General features: G+C 46.0%; 1 protein-coding gene across 5 annotated transcripts in view; it reads left to right on the top strand.

Annotated features, from left to right (window-relative positions):
• Window positions 1-23,512, top strand: part of MAPKBP1 (mitogen-activated protein kinase binding protein 1) — a 373,799-nt gene that overhangs the window by 7,237 nt on the left and 343,050 nt on the right. For all 5 annotated transcript variants that reach the window (XM_063947904.1, XM_063947905.1, XM_063947901.1 and 2 more), the window contains exon 2: window positions 10,967-11,388. In XM_063947904.1, coding sequence (XP_063803974.1) covers window positions 11,269-11,388 — 120 coding nt within the window. In that variant the 5' untranslated portion in view covers window positions 10,967-11,268. The remainder of the gene's footprint in view (window positions 1-10,966; window positions 11,389-23,512) is intronic.

The raw sequence follows: 23,512 nt of genomic DNA, 5'->3' as shown, positions 1-23,512 counted from the left end.
GCCTTCGAGGCTGGGGGGCAGTCACACAGGGAAGAAACTTCCAAGGACTGTGGTCGAGTCAGGAGACTTCCCTACACATAAATATTCTGGAACTAAGGGCCATTTACAATGCCCTAAGTCAGGCAAAATCCCTGCTTCTACACCAGCCGGTACTGATCCAGTCAGACAACATCACGGCAGTCGCCCATGTAAATCGACAGGGCGGCACAAGAAGCAGGATGGCAATGGCAGAAGCCACAAGGATTCTCCGATGGGCGGAAAATCGCGTACTAGCACTGTCAGCAGTGTTCATTCCGGGAGTGGACAACTGGGAAGCAGACTTTCTCAGCAGGCACGACCTCCACCTGGGAGAGTGGGGACTTCATCCAGAAGTCTTCACGCTGATTGTAAATCGATGGGAACGGCCACAGGTGGACATGATGGCGTCCCACCTAAACAAAAAACTAGAGAGATATTGCGCCAGGTCAAGGGACCCTCAGGCGATAGCTGTGGACGCTCTAGTGACACCGTGGGTGTACCAGTCAGTTTGTGTTCCCTCCTCTGCCTCTCATACCAAGGGTACTGAGAATAATAAGAAAACGAGGAGTAAGAACAATACTCGTGGTTCCGGATTGGCCAAGACGAGCGTGGTACCCGGAACTTCAAGAGATGATCTCAGAGGACCCATGGCCTCTGCCGCTCAGACAGGACCTGCTGCAGCAGGGGCCCTGTCTGTTCCAAGACTTACCGCGGCTGCGTTTGACGGCATGGCGGTTGAATGCCGGATCCTGAAGGAAAAGGGCATTCCGGAGGAAGTCATTCCTACGCTGATTAAAGGCAGGAAAGATGTAACTGCAAAGCATTATCACCGCATATGGCGGAAATATGTTGCTTGGTGTGAGGCCAAAAAGGCCCCAACAGAGGAATTTCAACTAGGTCGATTTCTGCATTTCCTACAAGCAGGAGTGACTATGGGCCTGAAATTAGGCTCCATTAAGGTACAGATCTCGGCCCTGTCGATTTTCTTCCAGAAAGAACTAGCTTCACTACCTGAAGTTCAGACGTTTGTGAAAGGAGTGCTGCATATTCAGCCCCCGTTTGTGCCTCCAGTGGCACCTTGGGATCTCAACGTGGTGTTGAGTTTCTTAAAATCACATTGGTTTGAGCCACTTAAAACCGTGGATCTAAAATATCTCACGTGGAAAGTGGTCATGTTATTGGCCTTGGCTTCAGCCAGGCGTGTGTCAGAATTGGCAGCTTTGTCATGTAAAAGCCCTTATCTGATTTTCCATATGGATAGGACGGAATTGAGGACTCGTCCCCAGTTTCTCCCTAAGGTGGTATCAGCTTTTCACTTGAACCAACCTATTGTGGTGCCTGCGGCTACTAGGGACTTGGAGGATTCCAAGTTGCTGGACGTAGTCAGGGCCTTGAAAATGTATGTTTCCAGGACGGCTAGAGTCAGGAAAACTGACTCGCTATTTATCCTGTATGCACCCAACAAACTGGGTGCTCCTGCTTCTAAGCAGACTATTGCTCGCTGGATTTGTAGCACAATTCAGCTGGCGCATTCTGCGGCTGGACTGCCGCATCCTAAATCAGTAAAAGCCCATTCCACAAGGAAGGTGGGCTCATCTTTGGCGGCTGCCCGAGGGGTCTCGGCTTTACAACTTTGCCGAGCTGCTACTTGGTCAGGGGCAAACACGTTTGCAAAATTCTACAAATTTGATACCCTGGCTGAGGAGGACTTTGAGTTCTCTCATTCGGTGCTGCAGAGTCATCCGCACTCTCCCGCCCGTTTGGGAGCTTTGGTATAATCCCCATGGTCCTTTCGGAGTTCCCAGCATCCACTAGGACGTCAGAGAAAATAAGATTTTACTCACCGGTAAATCTATTTCTCGTAGTCCGTAGTGGATGCTGGGCGCCCATCCCAAGTGCGGATTGTCTGCAATACTTGTACATAGTTATTGTTAACTAAAGGGTTATTGTTGAGCCATCTGTTGAGAGGCTCAGTTGTTTTCATACTGTTAAACTGGGTATAGTATCACGAGTTATACGGTGTGATTGGTGTGGCTGGTATGAGTCTTACCCGGGATTCAAAATCCTTCCTTATTATGTCGGCTCGTCCGGGCACAGTGTCCTAACTGAGGCTTGGAGGAGGGTCATAGTGGGAGGAGCCAGTGCACACCAGGTGACCTAAAAGCTTTCTTTAGTTGTGCCCAGTCTCCTGCGGAGCCGCTATTCCCCATGGTCCTTTCGGAGTTCCCAGCATCCACTACGGACTACGAGAAATAGATTTACTGGTGAGTAAAATCTTATTTTCCCCATAGATTGTAAGCTTGCGAGCAGGGCCTTCCTACCTCTGTCTGTTTTTCCCAGTTTTGTTCTATTACTGTTGTTCTAATTGTAAAGCACAACGGAATATGCTGCGCTGTATAAGAAACTGTTAATAAATAAAAATAAATAAATCCTGAGGTCATATGCCAGAGGGCAGATATTGTACAGTGTATCCTAGACTAGTATGGTCATCTGTTTAATATTCATTATTTACAGTCAATGCTTGAAAGCGACGAATGAGATGGCTCCCTTATTTTCTGTCATGTCCTAGGTCAGATTTCTGTCTCCCCTGCTACAAAGGGTATCGGTGTCAGCATTTACATTAATATTCATCTCCTCTTCTGTCCACACAACTGACATATGGTGGCGTATAGGCTTTTATATCTGCAATTGAAGTTTTGCAACATTCTAACATAAAGCTCACACACACGCCTTATCTTTAGGAGTGTTGGAGCTTAGAGTTTGGGCTCCAGCTTACGTCTGCATACTGTATGTTTGGGTGTTGATTGTCACTGTTCAACAAGGGGGAATTCAAGAAGTAATCCTATCTAAAGTCCTGCTTTGGACACCTGAACTGGTGTTCAGATGTCCAAAGTGCCCACTTTATGCACATTTCCCTTCGCACCTAAGGAGGCTGCAAGAAGAAATGTCATCCCTGCAGCTACCACGTGTCTAAACAGAGCAACAATTGAAATGCTCTGTTTTGTGCCTCCTAGTGGTAGCTGTGGGAAAAACAATTGAATTCCCATCAAAGGGGTAAATTTACTAAGGTGGGAGATTTTTAGAACTGGTGATGTTGCCCATAGCAACCAATCAGATTATATCTATTATCTGCTAGAAGCAGCTAGATAAATGGTAAGTAGAATCTGCTTGGTTGCCATGGGCAACATCACCAGTTCTAAAAATCTCCCACCTTAGTAAATTTACCCAAAAGTGTCCACTTCCAGTTTTCAATTTAATTTCTTTTATTTGCCTCCTCATTTCACATATTCACCGTAATTATTGCATAGTTAATGTTTTACTATTCTATTTAACTGCACACCCTGCAATGACAAGCATATTAGTGTGCCATACTGTCCAATGTGAACTATGTTGAGTGTGTGTGATGCATTCTAGACGTGTATTGGTTGTGTTTGTGTAGCATCCATATTTCTACACTACTTACGATACTTGCAGAATGGCCTTTCAGTCTGGTCGCTTGTGGTAACAAAGTTTATGTATGTCAGTAAACTGATTTGAAGATAGTAAGTGCCGTCTAGCAATACTGTGTTTTTTTGTTTTTGTTTTGTTTTGTTTTGTTTTGTTTTTTTTGTTTGTTTTTTTTCTACATGGGAGAAAAATGAAAGTATAAATGTAACAAACACCTTATTGTATTTGAATGCATTTATCCTATTCTTTCATCAGACTGGCAAAGTCTCTGGTTCCTGTCTCGGACCCCCACTGTTTCTGAGACCTTCAAACCGCAGCAGCTGTCACATTAGGTGTTTTAGATCAAAGTTCAAAGCCCATTTAGGCTCAGGCGAAGGGTTATGGGTCGACTCAACTTAGGTCAACAGTCATTGGGTCGACCATGGAAGGTCGACAGGGGCAATAGGTCGACATGGGTTTTTGGACTTTTTTGGGTGTCGTTTTTCTTTGTAAAGTGACTGGGAACCCCAATTAGTACACAGTGTCCCCTCGCATGGCTCGCTTTGCTTGCCATGCTTCGGGCAAAGTGCCTTGCTCCGCTGCACTTGGCACAGGTTACCGTTCCCAATTGTAGTCCACGTGGATTGTAAAGTATGAAAGTCCAAAAAAATGTGAAACTCATGTCTACCTAATGCATGTCGACCTTCAGTGGTCGACGTAATGACTGTCGATCTAAGCTGTGTTGACCTATCGACCGTATCCCCAGGGGAAAGAGGGAAGTTCTCTGCAACTGCAGGAATTCTGAGCGTGACCCCATGTGATCCTATCCGGGTCTGGGGGGGTTAATATTAAACATACAGTGACATTCGTGACATTGTAGATTAAAATTGTAACATTATTTTATTGTGGCTCTACAGAAAGGCGGTGACTTGTGTGTACGGGGCTATGGGAGCATTTCATGTTCATTTAGCCATTACACTGATGAGGATTCCAAATATTTCTATATTATATTCATCTGCGCTGCTTATACCTTTTTTATGGATCTGGTTGAGCAATGTGTTGCTAATATTGAATCTTTTTGTTTGTGAAATAGATTTTCTTGTATAGTAAATAATTTAAGCTTCCCATAGGTGCTTTCAATGACCTAGTGCTTAAACTTTCAGAACATTCAATCCATTGGGGCAGATGAATTAAGCCTGGAGAAGTGATAAAGCAGTGATAAGTACAAGGTGATAACGCACCAGCCAATCAGCTCCAATAGGTAAATTTACATAATGCACCAGCCAATCAGCTCCAATGTCACCTTGCACTTATCACTGCTTTATCACTTCTCCAGGCTTAGTACATCTGCCCCACTGAGTGTATGGTGATCATGCTAAAGTAGATAAGTGTTTTATTTCTTTTTCTCTAACGTCCTAGTGGATGCTGGGGACTCCGTAAGGACCATGGGGATTAGACGGGCTCCGCAGGAGACATGGGCACTTTAAGAAAGAATTTAGATTCTGGTCTGCTCTGGCTCCTCCCTCTATGTCCCTCCTCCAGACCTCAGTTTGAGACTGTGCCCGGATGAGCTGGGTGCTGTTCAGTGAGCTCTCCTGAGCTTGCTGTGAGAAAGTATTTTGTTAGGTTTTTTATTTTCAGGGAGCTCTGCTGGCAACAGACTCCCTGCATCGTGGGACAGAGGGGAGAGAAGCAGCCCTACTCTCTGAAGCTAGGTCCTGCTTCTTAGGCTACTGGACACCATTAGCTCCAGAGGGATCGTACACAGGATCTCACCCTCGTCGTCCGATCCCAGAGCCGCGCAGGCGTCCCCCTCGCAGAGCCGGAAGACAGAAGCCGGGTGAGTATGAGAAGCAAGAAGACTTTGAAATCGGCGACAGAAGACTCCGTTCTTCACTGAGGTAACGCACAGCACTGCAGCTGTGCGCCATTGCTCCCACACACCTCACATACTCCGGTCACTGTAAGGGTGCAGGGCGCAGGGGGGGGGGGGGGGCACCCTGGGCAGCATATGGACCTCGGACACATATATCCAGTTGGGCACTGTATATATGTATGAGCCCCCGCCAAGAAAATTTATATTTAAGCGGGACAGAAGCCCGCCGCCGAGGGGGCGGGGCTTCTTCCTCAGCACTCACCTGCGCCATTTTTTCTCCACAGCTCCGCTGAGAGGAAGCTCCCCAGGCTCTCCCCTGCAGATACACGGTAGAAAAGGGTAAAAAGAGAGGGGGGGCACATAATTAGGCGCAAAAATCTATATAAACAGCAGCTACTGGGTTAACATTAAGTTACTGTGTTATTCCTGGGTTTATAGCGCTGGGGTGTGTGCTGGCATACTCTCTCTCTGTCTCTCCAAAGGGCCTTGTTGGGGGAATTGTCTTCAGATGAGCATTCCCTGAGTGTGTGGTGTCGGTACGTGTGTGTCGACATGTCTGAGGTAAAAGGCTCCCCTAAGGAGGAGATGGAGCAAATGTGTGTGTGAGTGGTGTCTCCATCGACAACGCCGACACCTGTTTGGATATGTGAAATTAAGTGCTAAGGTAAATTTATTGCACAAGAGATTAGAGAACAGACTGGGAATCTACCCATGTCTGTCCCTATGTCGCAGAGACCTTCAGAGTCTCTCAATGCTCACTATCCAAAATAATAGACACTGATATCGACACGGAGTCTGACTCCAGTGTCGACTACGATAATGCAAAGTTACAGCCAAAATGGCAGGAAAGTATTCAATATATGATTATTGTAATAAAAAATGTTTTGCATATCACTGATGACTCATCTGTCCCTGACACAAGGGTACACATGTTTAAGGGGAAGAAAGCTGAGGTAAATTTCCCTCCTCTCATGAAGAAAAAGAGCGGGAATCTCTAGACAAGAGACTGCAGTTTCCCACAAAGAATTCTCAGGGAGTATCCTTTCCCTACTAGGGCCAGGTTACGATGGGAATCTTCCCCTAGGGTGTCACGTTTGCCCAAAAGGTAGCGCTGACTTAACAGCTATCCTCAGGGATCCTGCAGATAGCATGCAGTAAAAGTACTTTGAAGTCCATTTACACACATTATGGTGCACTACTCAGACCGGCGATTGTGTCGGCATGGGTTTATAGCGCTGTAGCAGCGTGGACAGATACCTTATCAGCAGAGATTGAGACTATATATATATATATATATATATATATATATATATATATATATATATATATATATATATATATATATATATATATATATATATATATATTCATTCATGCCCAAAGAGACATTAGTCTACTGGGTTCTAGAGTCGACGCTATGTCGATTTCTGCTTGACATGTCCTGTGGAACATGCAATGGACAGGTGATGCCGACTTAAGAGGCATATGGAAGGTTTACCTTACAAGGCTGAGGATTGTGTGGAGAAGGGATCTCGGACCTGGTCTCCACAGCTATAGCTGGTAATTCTGATCTTTTGCCTTATATTCCAGCACAGGGTGCGTCCTTTCTTAACAGAGGCAGGGGCAGAGGAAAGAAGCTGCAAAACACAGCTAGTTCCCAGGAACAGAAGTCCTCCCCGGCCTCTACAAAATCCACTGCATGTCGCTGGGGCTCCACAGGCGGAGCTAGGCCCGGTGGGGGCACGTCTTCGAAATTTCAGCCACAAGTGGGTTCACTCCCTGTTGGATCCCTGGGCAATAGATATTGTGTCTCAGGAATACAAGCTGGACTTCGAGGAGATGCCCCCTCACCGACGGCCCTGCCGGCTTCCCCCCACGAGAGGGAAATAGTGTTAACTGCAATTCACAAATGGTATCTTCAACAGGTGGTGGTCAAGGTTCCCCTCCTTCAACAAGGAGGGGGTTATTATTCGACCATGTTGTAGTCCTGAAACCGGACGGTTCGGTCAGGCCCATATTGAATTTAAAATCCCTGAACATATACCTGAAAAGGTTCAAGTTCAAGATGGAATCGCTGAGAGCGGTCGTCGCAAGCCTGGAAGGGGGGGATTTTATGGTGTCTGGACATAAAGGATGCATACCTTCATGTCACCATTTATCCACCTCATCAGGCGTACCTCAGATTTGTGGTACAGGATTGTCATTACCAATTTCAGACGTTGCCGTTTGGTCTCTCCACGGCACCGAGAATATTTACCAAGGTAATGGCGGAAATGATGGTACTCCTGCGGATGCAAGGGGTCGCAATTATCCCATACTTGGACGATCTCCTCATAAAAGCGGGATCAAGAGAGCAGTTGCTGATCAGCGTAGCACTTTCTCTGGAAGTGTAACGGCAACACGGCTGGATTCTAAATATTCCAAAGTCGCAGTTGGTTCCTACGGCTCGCCTGCCTTTCCTAGGCATGATTCTAGACACAGACCAGAAAAGGGTTTATCTCCCGATAGAGAGAGCTCAGGAGCTCATGACACTGGTCAGGAACCTATTAAAACCAAAACAGGTGTCAGTGCATCACTGCACTCGAGTCCTGGGAAGGATGGTGGCATCATACGAGGCCATTCCCTTCGGCAGGTTCCATGCGAGGACCTTTCAATGGGACTTACTGGACAAGTGGTCCGGATCACATCTTCAGATGCATCGGTTAATCACCCTATCCCCCAGGGCCAGGGTGTCTCTCCTGTGGTGGCTGCAGAGTGCTCACCTTCTCGAGGGCCGCAGATTCGGCATTCAGGACTGGGTCCTGGTGACCACGGATGCAAGCCTCCGAGGGTGGGGAGCAGTCACACAGGGAAGAAATTTCCAAGGTCTGTGGTCAAGTCAGGAGACTTGCCTTCACATCAACATCCTGGAACTAAGGGCCGTATACAACGCCCTACGTCAAGCGGAGACCCTGCTTCGCGACCAACCGGTTCTGATTCAGTCAGACACCATCACCGCAGTGGCTCATGTAAACCGACAAGGCGGCACAAGGAGCAGGGTAGCGATGGCGGAAGCCACCAGAATTCTTCGCTGGGCGGAAAATCACGTAAGCGCACTGTCAGCAGTGTTCATCTCGGGAGTGGACAACTGGGAAGCAGACTTCCTCAGCAGACACGACCTCCACCCGGGAGAGTGGGGACTTCATCAGGAAGTCTTCGCACAGACTGCAAGTCGGTGGGTACTGCCACAGGTGGACATGATGGCATCCCGCCTCAACAAAAAACTACAGAGGTATTGCGCCAGGTCAAGAGATCCTCAGGCGATAGCTGTAGATGCCCTGGTGACACCGTGGGTGTTCCAGTCGGTCTATGCATTTCCTCCTCTTCCTCTCATACCCAAGGTGCTGAGAATAATAAGAAAAAGATGAGTGAGAACGATACTCATTGTTCCAGATTGGCCACGAAGGACTTGGTATCCATATCTGCAAGAAATGCTCACAGAGGACCCGTGGCCTCTTCCTCTAAGACAGGACTTGTTGCAACAGGGGCCCTGTCTGTTCCAAGACTTACCGCGGCTGCATGTGACGGCATGGCGGTTGAATGCCGGATCCTAGCTGAGAAAGGCATTCCGGAGGAGGTCATTCCTACGCTGATAAAGGCTAGGAAGGACGTGACAGCTCAACATTATCACCGTATATGGCGAAAATATGTTGCTTGGTGTGAGGCCAGGAATGCCCCTTCGGAGGAATTCCAGTTGGGCCGTTTCCTTCACTTCCTACAGTCCGAAGTGAATTTGGGCCTAAAATTGGGGTCCATTAAGGTCCAGATTTCGGCCCTATCCATTTTCTTTCAAAAGGAGTTGACTTCTCTACCTGAAGTTCAGACGTTTGTAAAGGGAGTGCTGCATATTCAGCCCCCTTTTGTGCCTCCAGTGGCACCTTGGGATCTTAACGTGGTGTTGAGTTTCCTGAAATCACACTGGTTTGAACCACTCAAAACGGTGGAGTTGAAATATTTCACGTGGAAGGTGGCCATGCTATTAGCCTTGGCTTCGGCTAGGCGTGTGTCAGAGTTGGCGGCTTTGTCACATAAAAGCCCCTATCTGGTTTTCCATGCGGATAGAGCAGAATTGCGGACCCGTCCACAATTTCTGCCGAAAGTGGTTTCATCCTTTCATATAAACCAACCTATTGTGGTGCCTGTGGCTACTACGGACTTGGAGGATTCCGAGTTGCTTGATGTAGTCAGGGCTTTGAAGGTTTATGTAGCCAGAACGGCTAGGGTCAGGAAAACAGAGTCTTTGTTTATCCTGTATGCTTCCAACAAGCTTGGTGCTCCTGCTTCAAAGCAGACTATTGCTCGCTGGATCTGTAACACGATTCGGCAGGCTCATTCGGCGGCTGGATTGCCGCTGCCAAAATCAGTTAAGGCCCATTCCACTAGGAAGGTGGGCTCTTCTTGGGCGGCTGCCCGAGGGGTCTCGGCATTAAAACTTTGCCGAGCGACTACTTGGTCAGGTTCAAACACTTTTGCAAAGTTCTACAAGTTTGATGCCCTGGCCGAGGAGGACCTTGAGTTTGCTCATTCGGTGCTGCAGAGTCATCCGCACTCTCCCGCCCGTTTGGGAGCTTTGGTATAATCCCCATGGTCCTTACGGAGTCCCCAGCATCCACTAGGACGTCAGAGAAAATAAGATTTTACTCACCGGTAAATCTATTTCTCGTAGTCCGTAGTGGATGCTGGGCGCCCGTCCCAAGTGCGGACTTCTTCTGCAGTGCTCGTATATAGTTATTGCTTAAATAAGGGTTATGTTATGGTTGCATCAGGGTTGACCTGTTGCTCTGTTGTTCATACTGTTGACTGGGTATGTTTATCTCAAGTTATACGGTGTGGCTGGTATGAATCTTGCCCTGGATTACCAAAATCCTTTCCTTGTACTGTCAGCTCTTACGGGCACAGTTTCTCTAACTGAGGTATGGAGGAGGGACATAGAGGGAGGAGCCAGTGCACACCAGAATCTAAATTCTTTCTTAAAGTGCCCATGTCTCCTGCGGAGCCCGTCTAATCCCCATGGTCCTTACGGAGTCCCCAGCATCCACTACGGACTACGAGAAATAGATTTACCGGTAAGTAAAATCTTATTTTTTTTTTTTTTTTTGCCTTTTTTTTTTTCATGTGTCTGAAATATGAAGATTAACTAGCATGGCTTTGTGATGCCCTGTTTATGGAATGATATTGCTATTCCTTTTACTAACAAACAGAAAATAAAGTTAAATTACACTGCGTTTGTGAAATACAATATACTTCTAGGGTGCGTTTGGTCGTGAAGTGCTACTGTACTATGTTTTAATAAGCTGATTAGTGTGTGTACTATATGTAGTAATGTATATTAGCTGCCTAGCAGTATATACTTCTGCTATTACTTATCGGTTGCTGTGTGCTGAGCTAATGAAGGCAGCACATGATCACATTGTGTTCTAGTCATTTTATTGTTTACTGCATTCATTGCAGAACTATAATTGTGGCATTTTTCAAATGTGTTTGGAGGCCCTGCGATCTCCCATGATTCCTGCGAGTGTCAGCACAGCACACAGCAAGCCCTGCATTGCACTCCCATAAATTCAGCCTTCAGCCGTTCTAAACGCCTGCTGCTCTCTGTTATTTCAGGTTGCCTCTGTGAAAATCTGACAGCAGTTCCCTCCACCCAGCCCATCCTCCTCTACTTGGTAACAAAAGCCCCGCAGCATGGAAAGTCGCACTGGCATCCATACATGCTGACAGGCATAGGGTCTCTGTATCTCAGCCATGGACTATGTAACAATGCAGCAGGGCTGATTTTTGGCATAGTACCAGTCCCTGGTAGGAAAGTGCAATTTTATTATATTTTTTACATTTTTTTTTTTTTTTTGATAAAAAAAATATATATTTTTATTAAATCAACACAAAAGGACTTTTGCAAACCCTAAATTATGGCTGCAGTAGAAGCTGGAACGACCATAACCAGCCGCCTGAAGAACCTGCTCCGGTCTCCTTCTATAAAGCTGAGAAGACACAAGCCTGGAGCAAGGAAAGAAGATATTGGCAGCAAGGTGGGTTTATGAAGTGTCTGCTGTTAGGTGTTCAGTCTGGCTGGGAACATGTGACCAGGCACTCTGTGTAACCTATACGGCTAACAATTGTACTGGTCATGTTAGGGGGGCTTTTTATAAAAGGTGCGCTCATCTGTCCAAGTGGTAAAAGCATTTCTAAGTGTTTGATTTGTTGCATAACCTGGTTCTTTGTCTACAGCAAAAATATTACTCCGTCTAATACTGTATGTAATTGGCTCCTGAGTTAAATGACAGGAGCGTTCCCTGTGTTTATACATGATTTGTAATACCTGTGCTTTTTCTACACATTTTTGGGACTGGAACGTGACTGTCGTATTGCCTTCTCTAAACAAATTGATGTTCTAGGGACAGGAGTGCTCAACGTGCTGTTTTAGTGCCACTACACAGCCCAGCATGCCCTGCCACAGTTTTGCTGTTTGGGAATGCTGACTGTGGCAGGGCATTCTGGGTCGTGTTATTCCACAACAGTTTGATGGCTGCATGTTTAGCACCTCTGTACTAGGGTATTAATAAATTTCCCTCTTAAGTGTCCTTACCCGCTGGCATCCAAAGTCCCTAAGTGTTTTCACTGCTGGTAAAGGCATGTAGCCGGTACTGTATGGGGATAGACCCATTTACACACCCCCTTGATCACAAGTGTTTGTAACCTCCCTCATACATGAACGTAGGTCTAAGTCCGTGTTAATGGCGTTCACAACGCAACTGAGGTACTTATTTTGGCCTTAGTATTCTTTGCAAATCAGGTTGCATATTACTGGATAATATAAGTGTAAGGATTGTTATTTATACTTTATTAAATATGGCATCCTTTACTTTTTTTTTTATTTTTTTTTACTTTTCTGCTGCTAGTTGCCATGTCAAGAGGATTCCCTGATTTAAAGAGGTGTATAGTAGGCCTCTTTTATTCTGACTGGCTGCTATGGCTCAGGGCACATGTAAGTAAGCCATAGTGACTGACACTTGGCAGACTTGCCTTGTAATATTGCAGTATCTTGATTGGGTGATTTCATATGCAGGGCCAGTTATGTAACGGAGGCACGCGTACACTCACACACTCACACACTATCGCCATTGTTATTGTTATTAATAAAGTTTAAAAACCTTCTATGTTTTGAGATGGGATCCTTGGTCTACAGTGTACATTATGGGCAGGCACGATCTGGGTCCTGTGTATTGATGTATGTACTGACCTCTGTATGGTACACACTGAGTAAGAATAATGTATGCAGTGTGGATCAATCTTTGTGCTTCCCCAGTCCTGCTCTGTTCAGTGTTCTTCATTACTGGGTCTTACTCAGGGCTTGTTCTTGAAAGATTAATGCCAACGCCATATCTTATTCATCGGTTTCGGGTTAATTGTTTTTTGGCATCTCATTTTCCCAAAACAATTGTGACCATTCAATTGGTGTATGGGTGCACCTAAACAGAATTTCGCTGCGTAAAACGGCTAAACCCGTCTAAAATTCTGTTTTGGGCGTCCAACCTCCTGTTAGCAACTTCGGACGCCCAAAGTACCCACTTCTGTGCACATTTCTACTCACACCTCAGGAAGCTGCAAGAAGAAATGTCATCCCTGCGGGTACCGGGCATGTAAATGGAGTAACAATTAAATTGTTCTGTTTTGTGCCCCCTAGTGGTAGCTGCGGGGTAAAACAATTGAATCGTACCCTATGTAACATCTGTGTTTGCACCTCCAATTTTGCGATTTAGTGTGTTAGCCATACAGACATTGGGGTGTTATGCACAATTGCCGGGAACTTCATTAAGGCTGATGCAGAGATGACTGTGCGCCCATTTGTGGTAGTGTATCTTGTGAGTTTGCCCTGCGCAAAACATGCGCTTGTGAATGCAGCTATGGCGGGCGGTATGCTGTTTGGAACGATACTTTCTACCAAAGCGACAGAATTGGGGTAGTAAGTGATGTTCTTGCATATGCAAAGTTCATGCAGGGGGGGGGGGGGGGGGGGGGGTACGCTCACGGTAATCTTGACACTCCGGCTGTTGTTGAACTACATATCCCAGCATGCCCTGCTACAGTTTTGTTATTTGGCCATGCTAAAACTGATGCAGGGCATGCTGGGATGTGTAGTTCCACAACAGCTGGCGTGTCAAGGTTAGCAATCACTGCGTTAGACTCTGCTAGTGTCGCAGTACGATGCACCAAGAGAATGTGCTGAGTAATGTGATGTGTGACACTTGTATATCTGTGTGTGACGGACTCCCTAAATCTGTATACAAAGTGCTACAATGTAGCAGTCACAGCTTTTTTCCAATAAAAGTTCATTGTGCTCCATATACAGATATTCAGTCATGCAATAGAGAAGTGTTGCATACATATGTGTCCACTTACAGCTAGCCTCCTTGCATGTTAAACAGCCCTTATAGTCACGCCATGCCGCAGAGTGATTCTGTAGCGCCTATCATCTTTACGTGTGACTTTCTGTTAAAATGCGTCTTATTTAGCGAAACTATGCCAATAGCACGCAAAAGCCGCTTATACATGGTGTACTGAGACAAGATGTGTGAGGACACATCTTTATCCATTGATTCGGCAAAGTCTCCTGGTGATTCCCTAGTCTCCTCGCATTGTGTCGAAGACGCATTTTCGGCCTAGCAGAGTTGCGCTGGACCTGGTGGCTCATTCGCACCAGGCATCTCTACCTGCGTGGTGTCTTGAGGCTAGATGTACGAGGACACTTCTGTATGCTGGCTCTGCAATAAGCCTCTCAGATATCTTATCTGGAAATACACTTTTGGTTTGCATGAATGTTGCTTCCTTTTTGATTCCATCTCTGCACTGGCCCCATCATACTTTGCAATGATCAGAAATACAGTATGTGCTTAATCTTGAACAGAGAATGACATGTCTACTGTATGATCTGAGACACAGTGCCAGGCCCTGCCTCACACAGATGGCGTCATTGCCTGTCATGCCCAGCCAGTGTCGCACATAATGATCAGCAGTGGTTCATAGCTTCTTTTATGTCTGAGAGCTGAATGCCAGTGGTTCCCAGCAGTCGCTTTGTAACCAGGGACTGCTTAACCTCTTAATTACTGTGAATATAAATGTGCAGTTTTACAGACTAAAAAGCAATTCTGTTTGTTTTGGTATTGAAAGGGGTAAAAGTAGGTTGTAGCGCAGTAGGAGACTGTTCTGGATTAGGGAACCCCATCTGTTTGGGGAATTCCTTTCTTCATTCACCTTTTTGGTGCCTTCTCACATGGTGGTATTGTCCTATGAATGTTTTCTTAAAGTCCAAGATAAAAGTGATATTTACAAAAACAATTCTGTATTAAAAGTCTGACCTACATTGAGAGATGCAGTATCTATTTTATATGTGCTGAACCTGCGACCTTACTGTAGCTTTTATATTGGCATTTGTGTTGGGCCGTTGCAAATGTGAAATATAAAATTGTGACTCCTTTGTAGCGTGCTTGTCACACTATGGTGCCGCTCGCATGGTAGACAGAACAGATTGCACTGATCGGAGGTGTTAACCTGCTCCGGTGACTCCTGATTTCACAAAGCACTATGGGTACTCCAGGACAGTAATATTACAAGGTTTATGTAGAATATCTCTTCTGCTAATGAAATTAAACTGTATTGTGACTCGTGCTCGCATTGCGCTCTGTGGGCACCAGGGGAACTTGTAGTTTACATTTTGCTGCCCTTTTGATCAGTGCATAGTTACTACTACCCTCTTAACAGCTTTCACTGGAGCTGTCATTTTGCCAACCACGAACAGACCATGTGGAATATGTCCAGCAAACACGCTCTGAATGGATCAAAAACCGCTCTGGATTCTAGTACTATATACTATACTATACACTAGAACAAGTGTGGAATAGTGTATGTTAATGTTCTATGTTTTGTCATTTAAATGGAGTGGAAATGACTTGTATCTGCCATTCTCAGTGGGAAAGAAGCCGGGTTCTCTAAGCTGAAACATGGGTGCACGGTCTTGATCCTGTGATGTTCTTTTGGCTATTGTCGGGCTACTATGTTAGAAAGTGATTAGCGGAGCTTTTCAAGAAATACCGCCTGCAGGACTCTGGCCGAAGTGTTTTGTGTGGTGCTTTATTGCAGTCCCTTTTTAAGGGGTCTCAATGTCTTATTTAGAGGACCTCTCAGATCTACATGGAAGAGGTGTCTGGCCGACTTGCGCTGAAGTCTGCATCTGCCCCTAGGTTTGTAAGTGAACTGAGCGTTTAGTAGGCTTGCTTTGATGTATGCTATGTGATTGCTGTCATAGGATTTTCAGCCTAGATAATCTGTTAATGTAAGGAATACCTCATGCCTGTAGTGCTGGTAGCCTTTCTCCTTCAATGGTGGGCTTTATTTCATGGTAACAAGGGGGAGGAGGGTGATGTCTGGATATGTCTTCTAATACGTGCGGAGTCTCCCATATCCCAAAAATCCAATATCCGGAATATTTTGAAATCCAAATCTTATGAGTGTGACCTAGATAGTGACCTCTGATGGTTCAGTATACACCGTTTGTTTCACGCAAAACATTATTAAAGGTGTTGTGTAATAATTGCCTTCAGGTTGTGTGTATGTGAAACATTAATGCATTTTCTGCATAGACTTGGGTCTCATCCCCAAGAGATCTCATTCTAGTATGCGGATATGCCAAAGTATGGAAAACTGCAACCTCAAATTCTTCTGGTCCCAAACTTTTTGGATCTGGGAGATTCCTTTTTAAATAGAGCATTTACAAACCTTATTTAGGAAGCAAATTAATAATTCTATCCTAATTAGGCATTTTCTGGCAGTTGTGTATGTGTGATTTGCATACAGGCATTTTCTCAGGCTCCGCTGTGTAAGGGGTTCCCTATTAATATAACCAGGGTTGCTATTTCCTATACACCTGTAAATGATGTGTATGTTGGTGCTGCAGCCTTTGTACAAGTTACGGATTTGCTGCCTTTATGTGGACATTAAGTAAATAATCTCTTTTCAAAAAACGAGAATGAAAGTTGTGATGGTCTTGTCTGCATGTGAGAGTTCTTAACCAGTTTTATCAAGGAGAGATTAATGGTCACGAAAACCAGACAAAGAATGTGGTTGCTTTACTCCCTATAGCTAGGCTTGCCCTTTGATGAAGGATCCTATGATGTATGCACGTGCTGTAGCTGACTACAACCAGTTGAAAAGCAGGCTTGAGTTTAGTCAGCCCCAGGACCTGCGTAAATCATACGTGTGCCGGATTACATGGCTATTATGGCAATCTTGCCTATACCTGATATCGCCAATGCTCCATTGATTCTAAGAGGGGGGAGGGTTAAGGATATTCATACTTGAGCACAGGTGACTTAATTAGTTCCTCAGTAAATATTATTTCATCTGGATTCAAGCATGGACTGTAATGGCAGAGTTTGGGAAACTCTGTGATGAGGCATTCTACAATAAATTGGGATCGCCGTAATTAAAATCTACAAAACATTATTATTTTTTTTTACTTGTACTAACCCCATCATTCCTCTCATTACGTTGTTTCGACCATTATGGGTCTTTTTCAAGGTGTCGCACTTTGAGAAAGACCCATAGTAGTCGAAACGGCGTTGGTGCTGGCAGACAGTGAGCTTTTATTTACTTTGACTACTGAGAATTTTTGGATTATCATTCCAAAGGTATGCAGGACTTGTTAACATGGATGTAAGTCCGGAATTCCATCCTGTGTATGTCTCATTCACCTGACCATAAAACAGGTCCAGCATATATTGAAATAGAATTAAGTGTACCTGATTGTCACTTTTTTATTTTTATTTTATTTTATTTTTTTAATTTTTTTTTATTTCTGTGAAGAAATAAGCTTTCAGTGTAGAGTAGTGAGGTTCACTGTGTGAAAAGAAACCTTTATGTGTGGAGTCCACCATATTGACAAGTGAGTGGGGTACGCACCTATTTGAAATAAACACCCACAATGTATGGGATGTTTATATGAAGTCTAAAGATACCGCTACATATTTGTTAATTTCATTCTTTAGGGGAGATTTAAATTTTTGAAAAGTCAGTTGGGAGTCTATCTAATAGACAGGAAAAAACAGACACCCAACCGACTTTTCAAACATTTGAATCTCCCCCTTTATGTGAGTTTCGGTATGTCTTCAATTACTGTTTAAAGTGGTGGCAAGTTACTATCCCTATCATCTATCACGGAAAGACCACGGCCAATATTTACTAAAAATCCGAGTTTGTCCGATTTTGTGTTTTTTTTTTTTTTTTCTTTTTTCTAAGTCCCAACACTGGAATTCACTAAGCACAAATCTCGGCAGTGTTTGGGCTATTCGTAATGGTTTGATTTGCGAAGTTCAGAAATACGAATGAATAGACCATCGGTCAAACGCGGCTGTTATTGCATACAACACGGGTATTCACTATTCATTCGTATTTGGGTTTTAGTCTGAGTGCTCAAGTGCGGGTGTATTTTTTTGCGAATCGTTAAAAAAAAGCAGCAAAAAAATAGACCTGCTTTTTCCAGTCGAGTTTGGATAACCATGCACAGATCAGTGAGATCTGTGCATGGTTATCTATGGGAAAGGGTCTGTTTACTGTAAAAACTGGGGGGGAAATTGCGTGGGGTCCCCCCTCCTAAACATAACCAGCCTCTGGCTCTTTGAGCTGGTCCTGGTTGAAAAAATATGGGAAAAAAATTGACAAGGGTTCCCCCATATTTGATCAACCAGTACCGGGCTCTGCGCCTGGTACTGGTGCAAAAAAAAACGGGGGACAAAAAGCGTAGGGGTCCCCCGTATTTTTTTGAACCAGCACCGGGCTCCACTAGTCAGAGAGATAATGCCACAGCCGGGGGACACTTTTATATAGGTCCCTGCGGCCCTGGCAGGAGTGGGGACCCCTTAAATCAGGGGGTCCCACCCTCCAGCCACCCAAGGGCCAGGGGTGAAGCACGAGGCTGTCCCCCCAATCCATGGGCTGCGGATGGGGGGCTGATAGCCAAGTGTAAAATAAAATATATTGTTTTTTGCACAAGAACTACAAGTCCCTGCAAGCCTCCCCCGCAAGCTGGTACTTGGAGAACCACAAGTACCAGCATGCGGGGATTAAACGGGCCCGCTGGTACCTATAGTTCTTCTGCAAAAAAAATACCCAAATAAAAACAGAACACACACACACCTTGAAAGTACAACTTTATTACGTACATTCCGACACACACATACTTACCTATGTTCAGATGCCGAATCGGCCCACGTCTCGACGTCGATTCCAGGGTACCTGAAAGTAAAATTATACTCGCCTAAATCCAGTGTGTCGTGTCCTTTTTTTTTTTTTTTATGATCCACGTACTTGGCAAAAAAACAAACCGCATACCCGATCCACGCACTGAAAGGGGTCCCATGTTTACACATGGGACCCCTTTCCCCTTCTGCCGGGACCCCCTCTGACTCCTGTCAAAGAGGGTCCCTTCAGCCAATCAGGGAGCGCCACGTCGTGGCACCCTCCTGATTGGCTGTGACCTCCTGTAGTGTCAGTGAGGCTGTGCAGTGAAGATACAATGTAGCGCATAGGCGCACCATTGTATCCAATGATGGGAACTTTGCGGTCAGCGGTTGAGGTTACTCGCGGTCAACTGCTGACCGCAAAGTTCCCATCATTGGATACAATGGTGCGCCTATGCGCTACATTGTATCTTCACTGCACAGCCTCACTGACACTACAGGAGGTCACAGCCAATCAGGAGGGTGCCACGACGTGGCGCTCCCTGATTGGCTGAAGTTGACCCTCTTTGACAGGAGTCAGGGGGGGTCCCGGCAGACGGGGAAAGGGGTCCCATGTGTAAACATGGGACCCCTTTTCAGTGCGTGGATCCGGTATGCGGTTTGTTTTTTTGCCAAGTACGTGGATTATAAAAAAAGGACACGACACACTGGATTTAGGTGAGTATCATTTTATTTTCAGGTACCCTGGAATCGACGTCGAGACGTGGGCCGAGTCGGCATCTGAACATAGGTAAGTATGTGTGTGTCGGAATGTATGTAATAAAGTTGTACTTTCAAGGTGTGTGTGTCCTGTTTTTATTTGGGTATTTTTTTTGCAGAAGAACTATAGGTACCAGCGGGCCCGTTTAACCCCCGCATGCTGGTACTTGTGGTTCTCCAAGTACCAGCTTGCAGGGGAGGCTTGCAGGGACTTGTAGTTCTTGTGCAAAAAACAATATTCTTTTATTTTACACTTGGCTATCAGCCCCCCATCCGCAGCCCATGGATGGGGGGGACAGCCTCGGGCTCCAGGGTACCCCGGCCAGGGGTGGCTTGTTAGTGATTTAATGCCAGGGCCGCAGGGACCTATATAAAAGTGTCCCCCGGCTGTGGCATTATCTCTCTGACTAGTGGAGCCCGGTGCTGGTTCAAAAAATACGGGGGACGCCTACGCTTTTTGTCCCCCGTATTTTTTGGACCAGGCGCAGAGCCCGGTGCTGGTTGATCAAATATGGGGGAACCCCTGTCAATTCCCCCCCCCCCCCCATATTTTTTCAACCAGGACCGGCTCAAAGAACCCGAGGCTGGTTTGGCTTAGGAGGGGGGGACCCCATGCAATTTTTTTTTCATAATTTGTAACATTTTAAACACCTTTTTAAAGGTACACAATGAAGCCCTGCACGGATCTCACAGATCCGGCCGGGATTCCTTGTGTTTTGTCAGGCAGTGTTTTACTCATCACTCCCGTAAAACACTGCCTGACATTACGAATCACATCGACATCGGAAAAAACGTATGTGGAAAACTCGGCAGCTTAGTAAATGACCGTATCAAGATTCAAAAAGTTGCAGTAAAATGCACCCGATTCCATTCGAGTTCAAACACCCTTAAAAACGGCAAAAACACGAATCTTTGTAAAAATACCCCCACATTAGGGCTCCATTTCTGGATGTTCACGGGCCTTATTTTTTGGTTTTTTTGTTTACCAGTTATATACATTACCACTATTTGCATTTTATTCTTTCTTTTCATGTGAATCTGAGAACTTGTGACATTAATTAAGAAAACAAAAGATTGGAGGATTTTTCAGGAACACATTGTCCTCCATTATTTGTCCTATCTATTTAGAGTTGATATTTTTTCTCTTACGTCCTAGAGAATGCTGGGGACTCCATAAGGACCATGGGGTATAGACGGCTCCGCAGGAGACATGGGCACTGTAAGACTTTAGATGGGTGTGCACTGGCTCCTCCCTCTATGCCCCTCCTCCAGACCTCAGTTAGATCCTGTGCCCAGAGGAGACTGGATGCACTGCAGGGGAGCTCTACTGAGTTTCTCTGAAAAGACTTTTGTTAGGTTTTTTATTTTCAGGGAGCACTGCTGGCAACAGGCTCCCTGCTTCATGGGACTGAGGGGAGAGAAGCAGACCTACTTTACTGATGGGCTCTGCTTCTTAGGCTACTGGACACCATTAGCTCCAGAGGGTCGGAACACAGGTGTCGTCCTTGCTGTTCGTCCCAGAGCCGTGCCGCCGTCCTCCTCACAGAGCCGGAAGATAGAAGCCGTGTGAGTATATGAAGAAAGAAGACTTCAAAGGCGGCAGAAGACTTCAGATCTTCACTGAGGTACCGCACAGCGGTCGCGCTGCGCGCCATTGCTCCCACACACACACAAGGCATAGCATGGGTGCAGGGCGCAGGGGGGGCGCCCTGGGCAGCAATAATCGCCTCAAATGAAACTGGCAGCATTCTTAGATACTGCGGAGGCAGTATATTCTAAAACCCCCGCCAGTATAAACAAATGAGCGGGACCGAAGCCTGCCATCGAGGGGGCGGGGCTTGATCCTCCAGCACTAACCAGCGCCATTTTCTCCACAGCATGCTGCAGAGAAGCTGCTCCCGGACTCTCCCCTGCTGTTCACAGTAACGGGGCAAAAACGAGGGAGGGGCACATTATTTGGTGCAAAATTTTATATTTATAAAGCGCTATTTAGGCTGGGACTTTTGGTTTCAGTACATTGTGGCGCTGGGTGTGTGCTGGCAGACTCTCTCTCTCTGTCTCTCCAAAGGGCCTTATTGTGTGTCAGTCCCCATATTTCAGTTATCCCAGTGTGTGTGGGGGTGTCAGTACATGTGTGTCGACATGTCTGAAGCGGAAGGCTCGTCTAGGGAGGAAGCAGAGCAGATGGTGGTGGTGTCTCCGTCGGCACAGTCGACACCTGATTGGGTGAACATGTGGAATGTTTTGAATGCTAATGTGGCTTTATTACATAAAAGATTGGACAAAGGAGTCCAAAGAAAATGCTGGGAATTAACCCATGGCTTTTACTGTGTCGCAGGACCCCTCAGGGTCCCATAAACGTCCCTTTACCCAGATAGCAGACACTGATACTGACACGGATTCCGACTCCAGTATCGACTATGATGAGGCGAGGTGGCACCCAAGAGTCTCCAAAAGTATTCAATATATGATTATTGCAATAAAAGATGTTTTGCATATCACAGAGGACCCCTCTGTCCCTGACACGAGGGTCTGCATGTGTAAAGAAAAGAAACCTGAGGTATCTCATGAGCTGAACGCTTGATTTGAATAAGCTTGGGAGACTCCTGACATGAGACTGCAGGTTCCCAAGAGAATTATTACGGCGTATCCTTTCCCCTCCAAGGACAGGTTACGGTGGGAATCCTCACCCACAGTGGACAAGGCCTTAACGCGCTTGTCCAAAAAGGTAGCACTTCCGTCCCCGGATAGCAGCTTGGGCTGATAGCTTGTCATCTGCCATTGACACCCTAGACCAGGCTTTTTCAACCAGTGTGCCGTGGCACACTAGTGTGCCGCGACCAGTTGCAAAGTGTGCCGCGGAGCCAGAGCAGCTTCCTGCACCTTCAGAGCGAACTGTTGGCCTGGGCTCTTCTTAGAGGATCATTCATGCTCCGGCTGTGACCTGTGCCTTGATGACGTGGCGGTGTGATATCATAGGTCACGGCCGCCGCATCTCACCACCCAGCCAGCCCACCCGCCTACATACACATCTTCTAATTTCCGCCTGCATCCACAGCTTTCCTTGCCCACCCACATCCACACCTGCCCGACCACCCGCTGCTCTGTATTCGCAGCAATCCATTATGAACGACCCCCACCACTGAGGGACAGTGAGGAGGACAGCTGACCGGTAGGGGCTAATATTTGTTATGTTATTTCTCCTGTGGGGAGCAATAGGATTTATGGGGGGAACAATGTGAATAATTCATGTGGGGAGCAATAGGATTTATGTGGGGAGAAATGTGATTGATTTATGTGTGAGCAACATGATTTATGTGGGGAGCAATAGGATTTATGCAAGGAGCAACATGATTTATGTGGGGAGCAATGTCATTGTTTTTTTCTGTGTAGGCCAATGTATGTGTGGATTTTTTATTACTGTGAGGGCCAATGTGTGATTTTTGGGGGGTTTTCTGTGGGGAATGGATGGTGTGCCTTGGCAATTTTAAAACATTATTCGGTGTGCTGCGAGTAAAAAAAGGTTGAAAATATCTGCCCTAGACAAAGATAGTATTGTGTTGACCTTAGGTCACATCAAGGACGCAGCGTCATATATGAGAGAGGCTGCGAGAGGTATTGGGCTTTTGGGTAGAGCTAATGCCGTGGCAGTTTCTGCTAGAAGGTCCCTGTGGACCCGTCAATGGACATGGGATGCTGACTCAAAGAGGCATATGGAGGCTTTACCTTACAAAGGTGAACTCTTATTTGGGGATGGCCTCGCGGACCTGGTTTTCACAGCTACCGCGGGTAAGTCTTCTTTTTTTGCCTTACGTTCCCCCACAGCAAAAGAAAACACCTCTTTACCAGATGCAGTCCTTTCGGTCGCATAAGTTCAGAAGGGGGCGTGGCTCTTCTTTCCTCGCCAGAGGAAGAGGTAGAGGGAAAAGAACACCGGCTACGGCTAGTTCACAGGAACAAAAATCCTCCCCGGCCTCTACCAAATCCACCGCATGACGATTGTGCTCCTGCGCAAGCAAGGCGTCACAATTATCCCATACTTGAACGATCTCCTGAATAAAAGCGAGTTCAAGGGAACAGTTATTAAAGAGTGTCTCTCTCCCTGAGAGTACTACAACAGCACGGCTGGATTCTAAATCTACCAAAGTCGCAGTTGGTTCCG

This window comes from Pseudophryne corroboree, chromosome 12, assembly GCF_028390025.1.
Source record: "Pseudophryne corroboree isolate aPseCor3 chromosome 12, aPseCor3.hap2, whole genome shotgun sequence".
Taxonomy (NCBI): domain Eukaryota; kingdom Metazoa; phylum Chordata; class Amphibia; order Anura; family Myobatrachidae; genus Pseudophryne; species Pseudophryne corroboree.
Note: the sequence above shows the minus strand (reverse complement) of the source record. Positions and strands in the feature narration are given on the sequence as shown.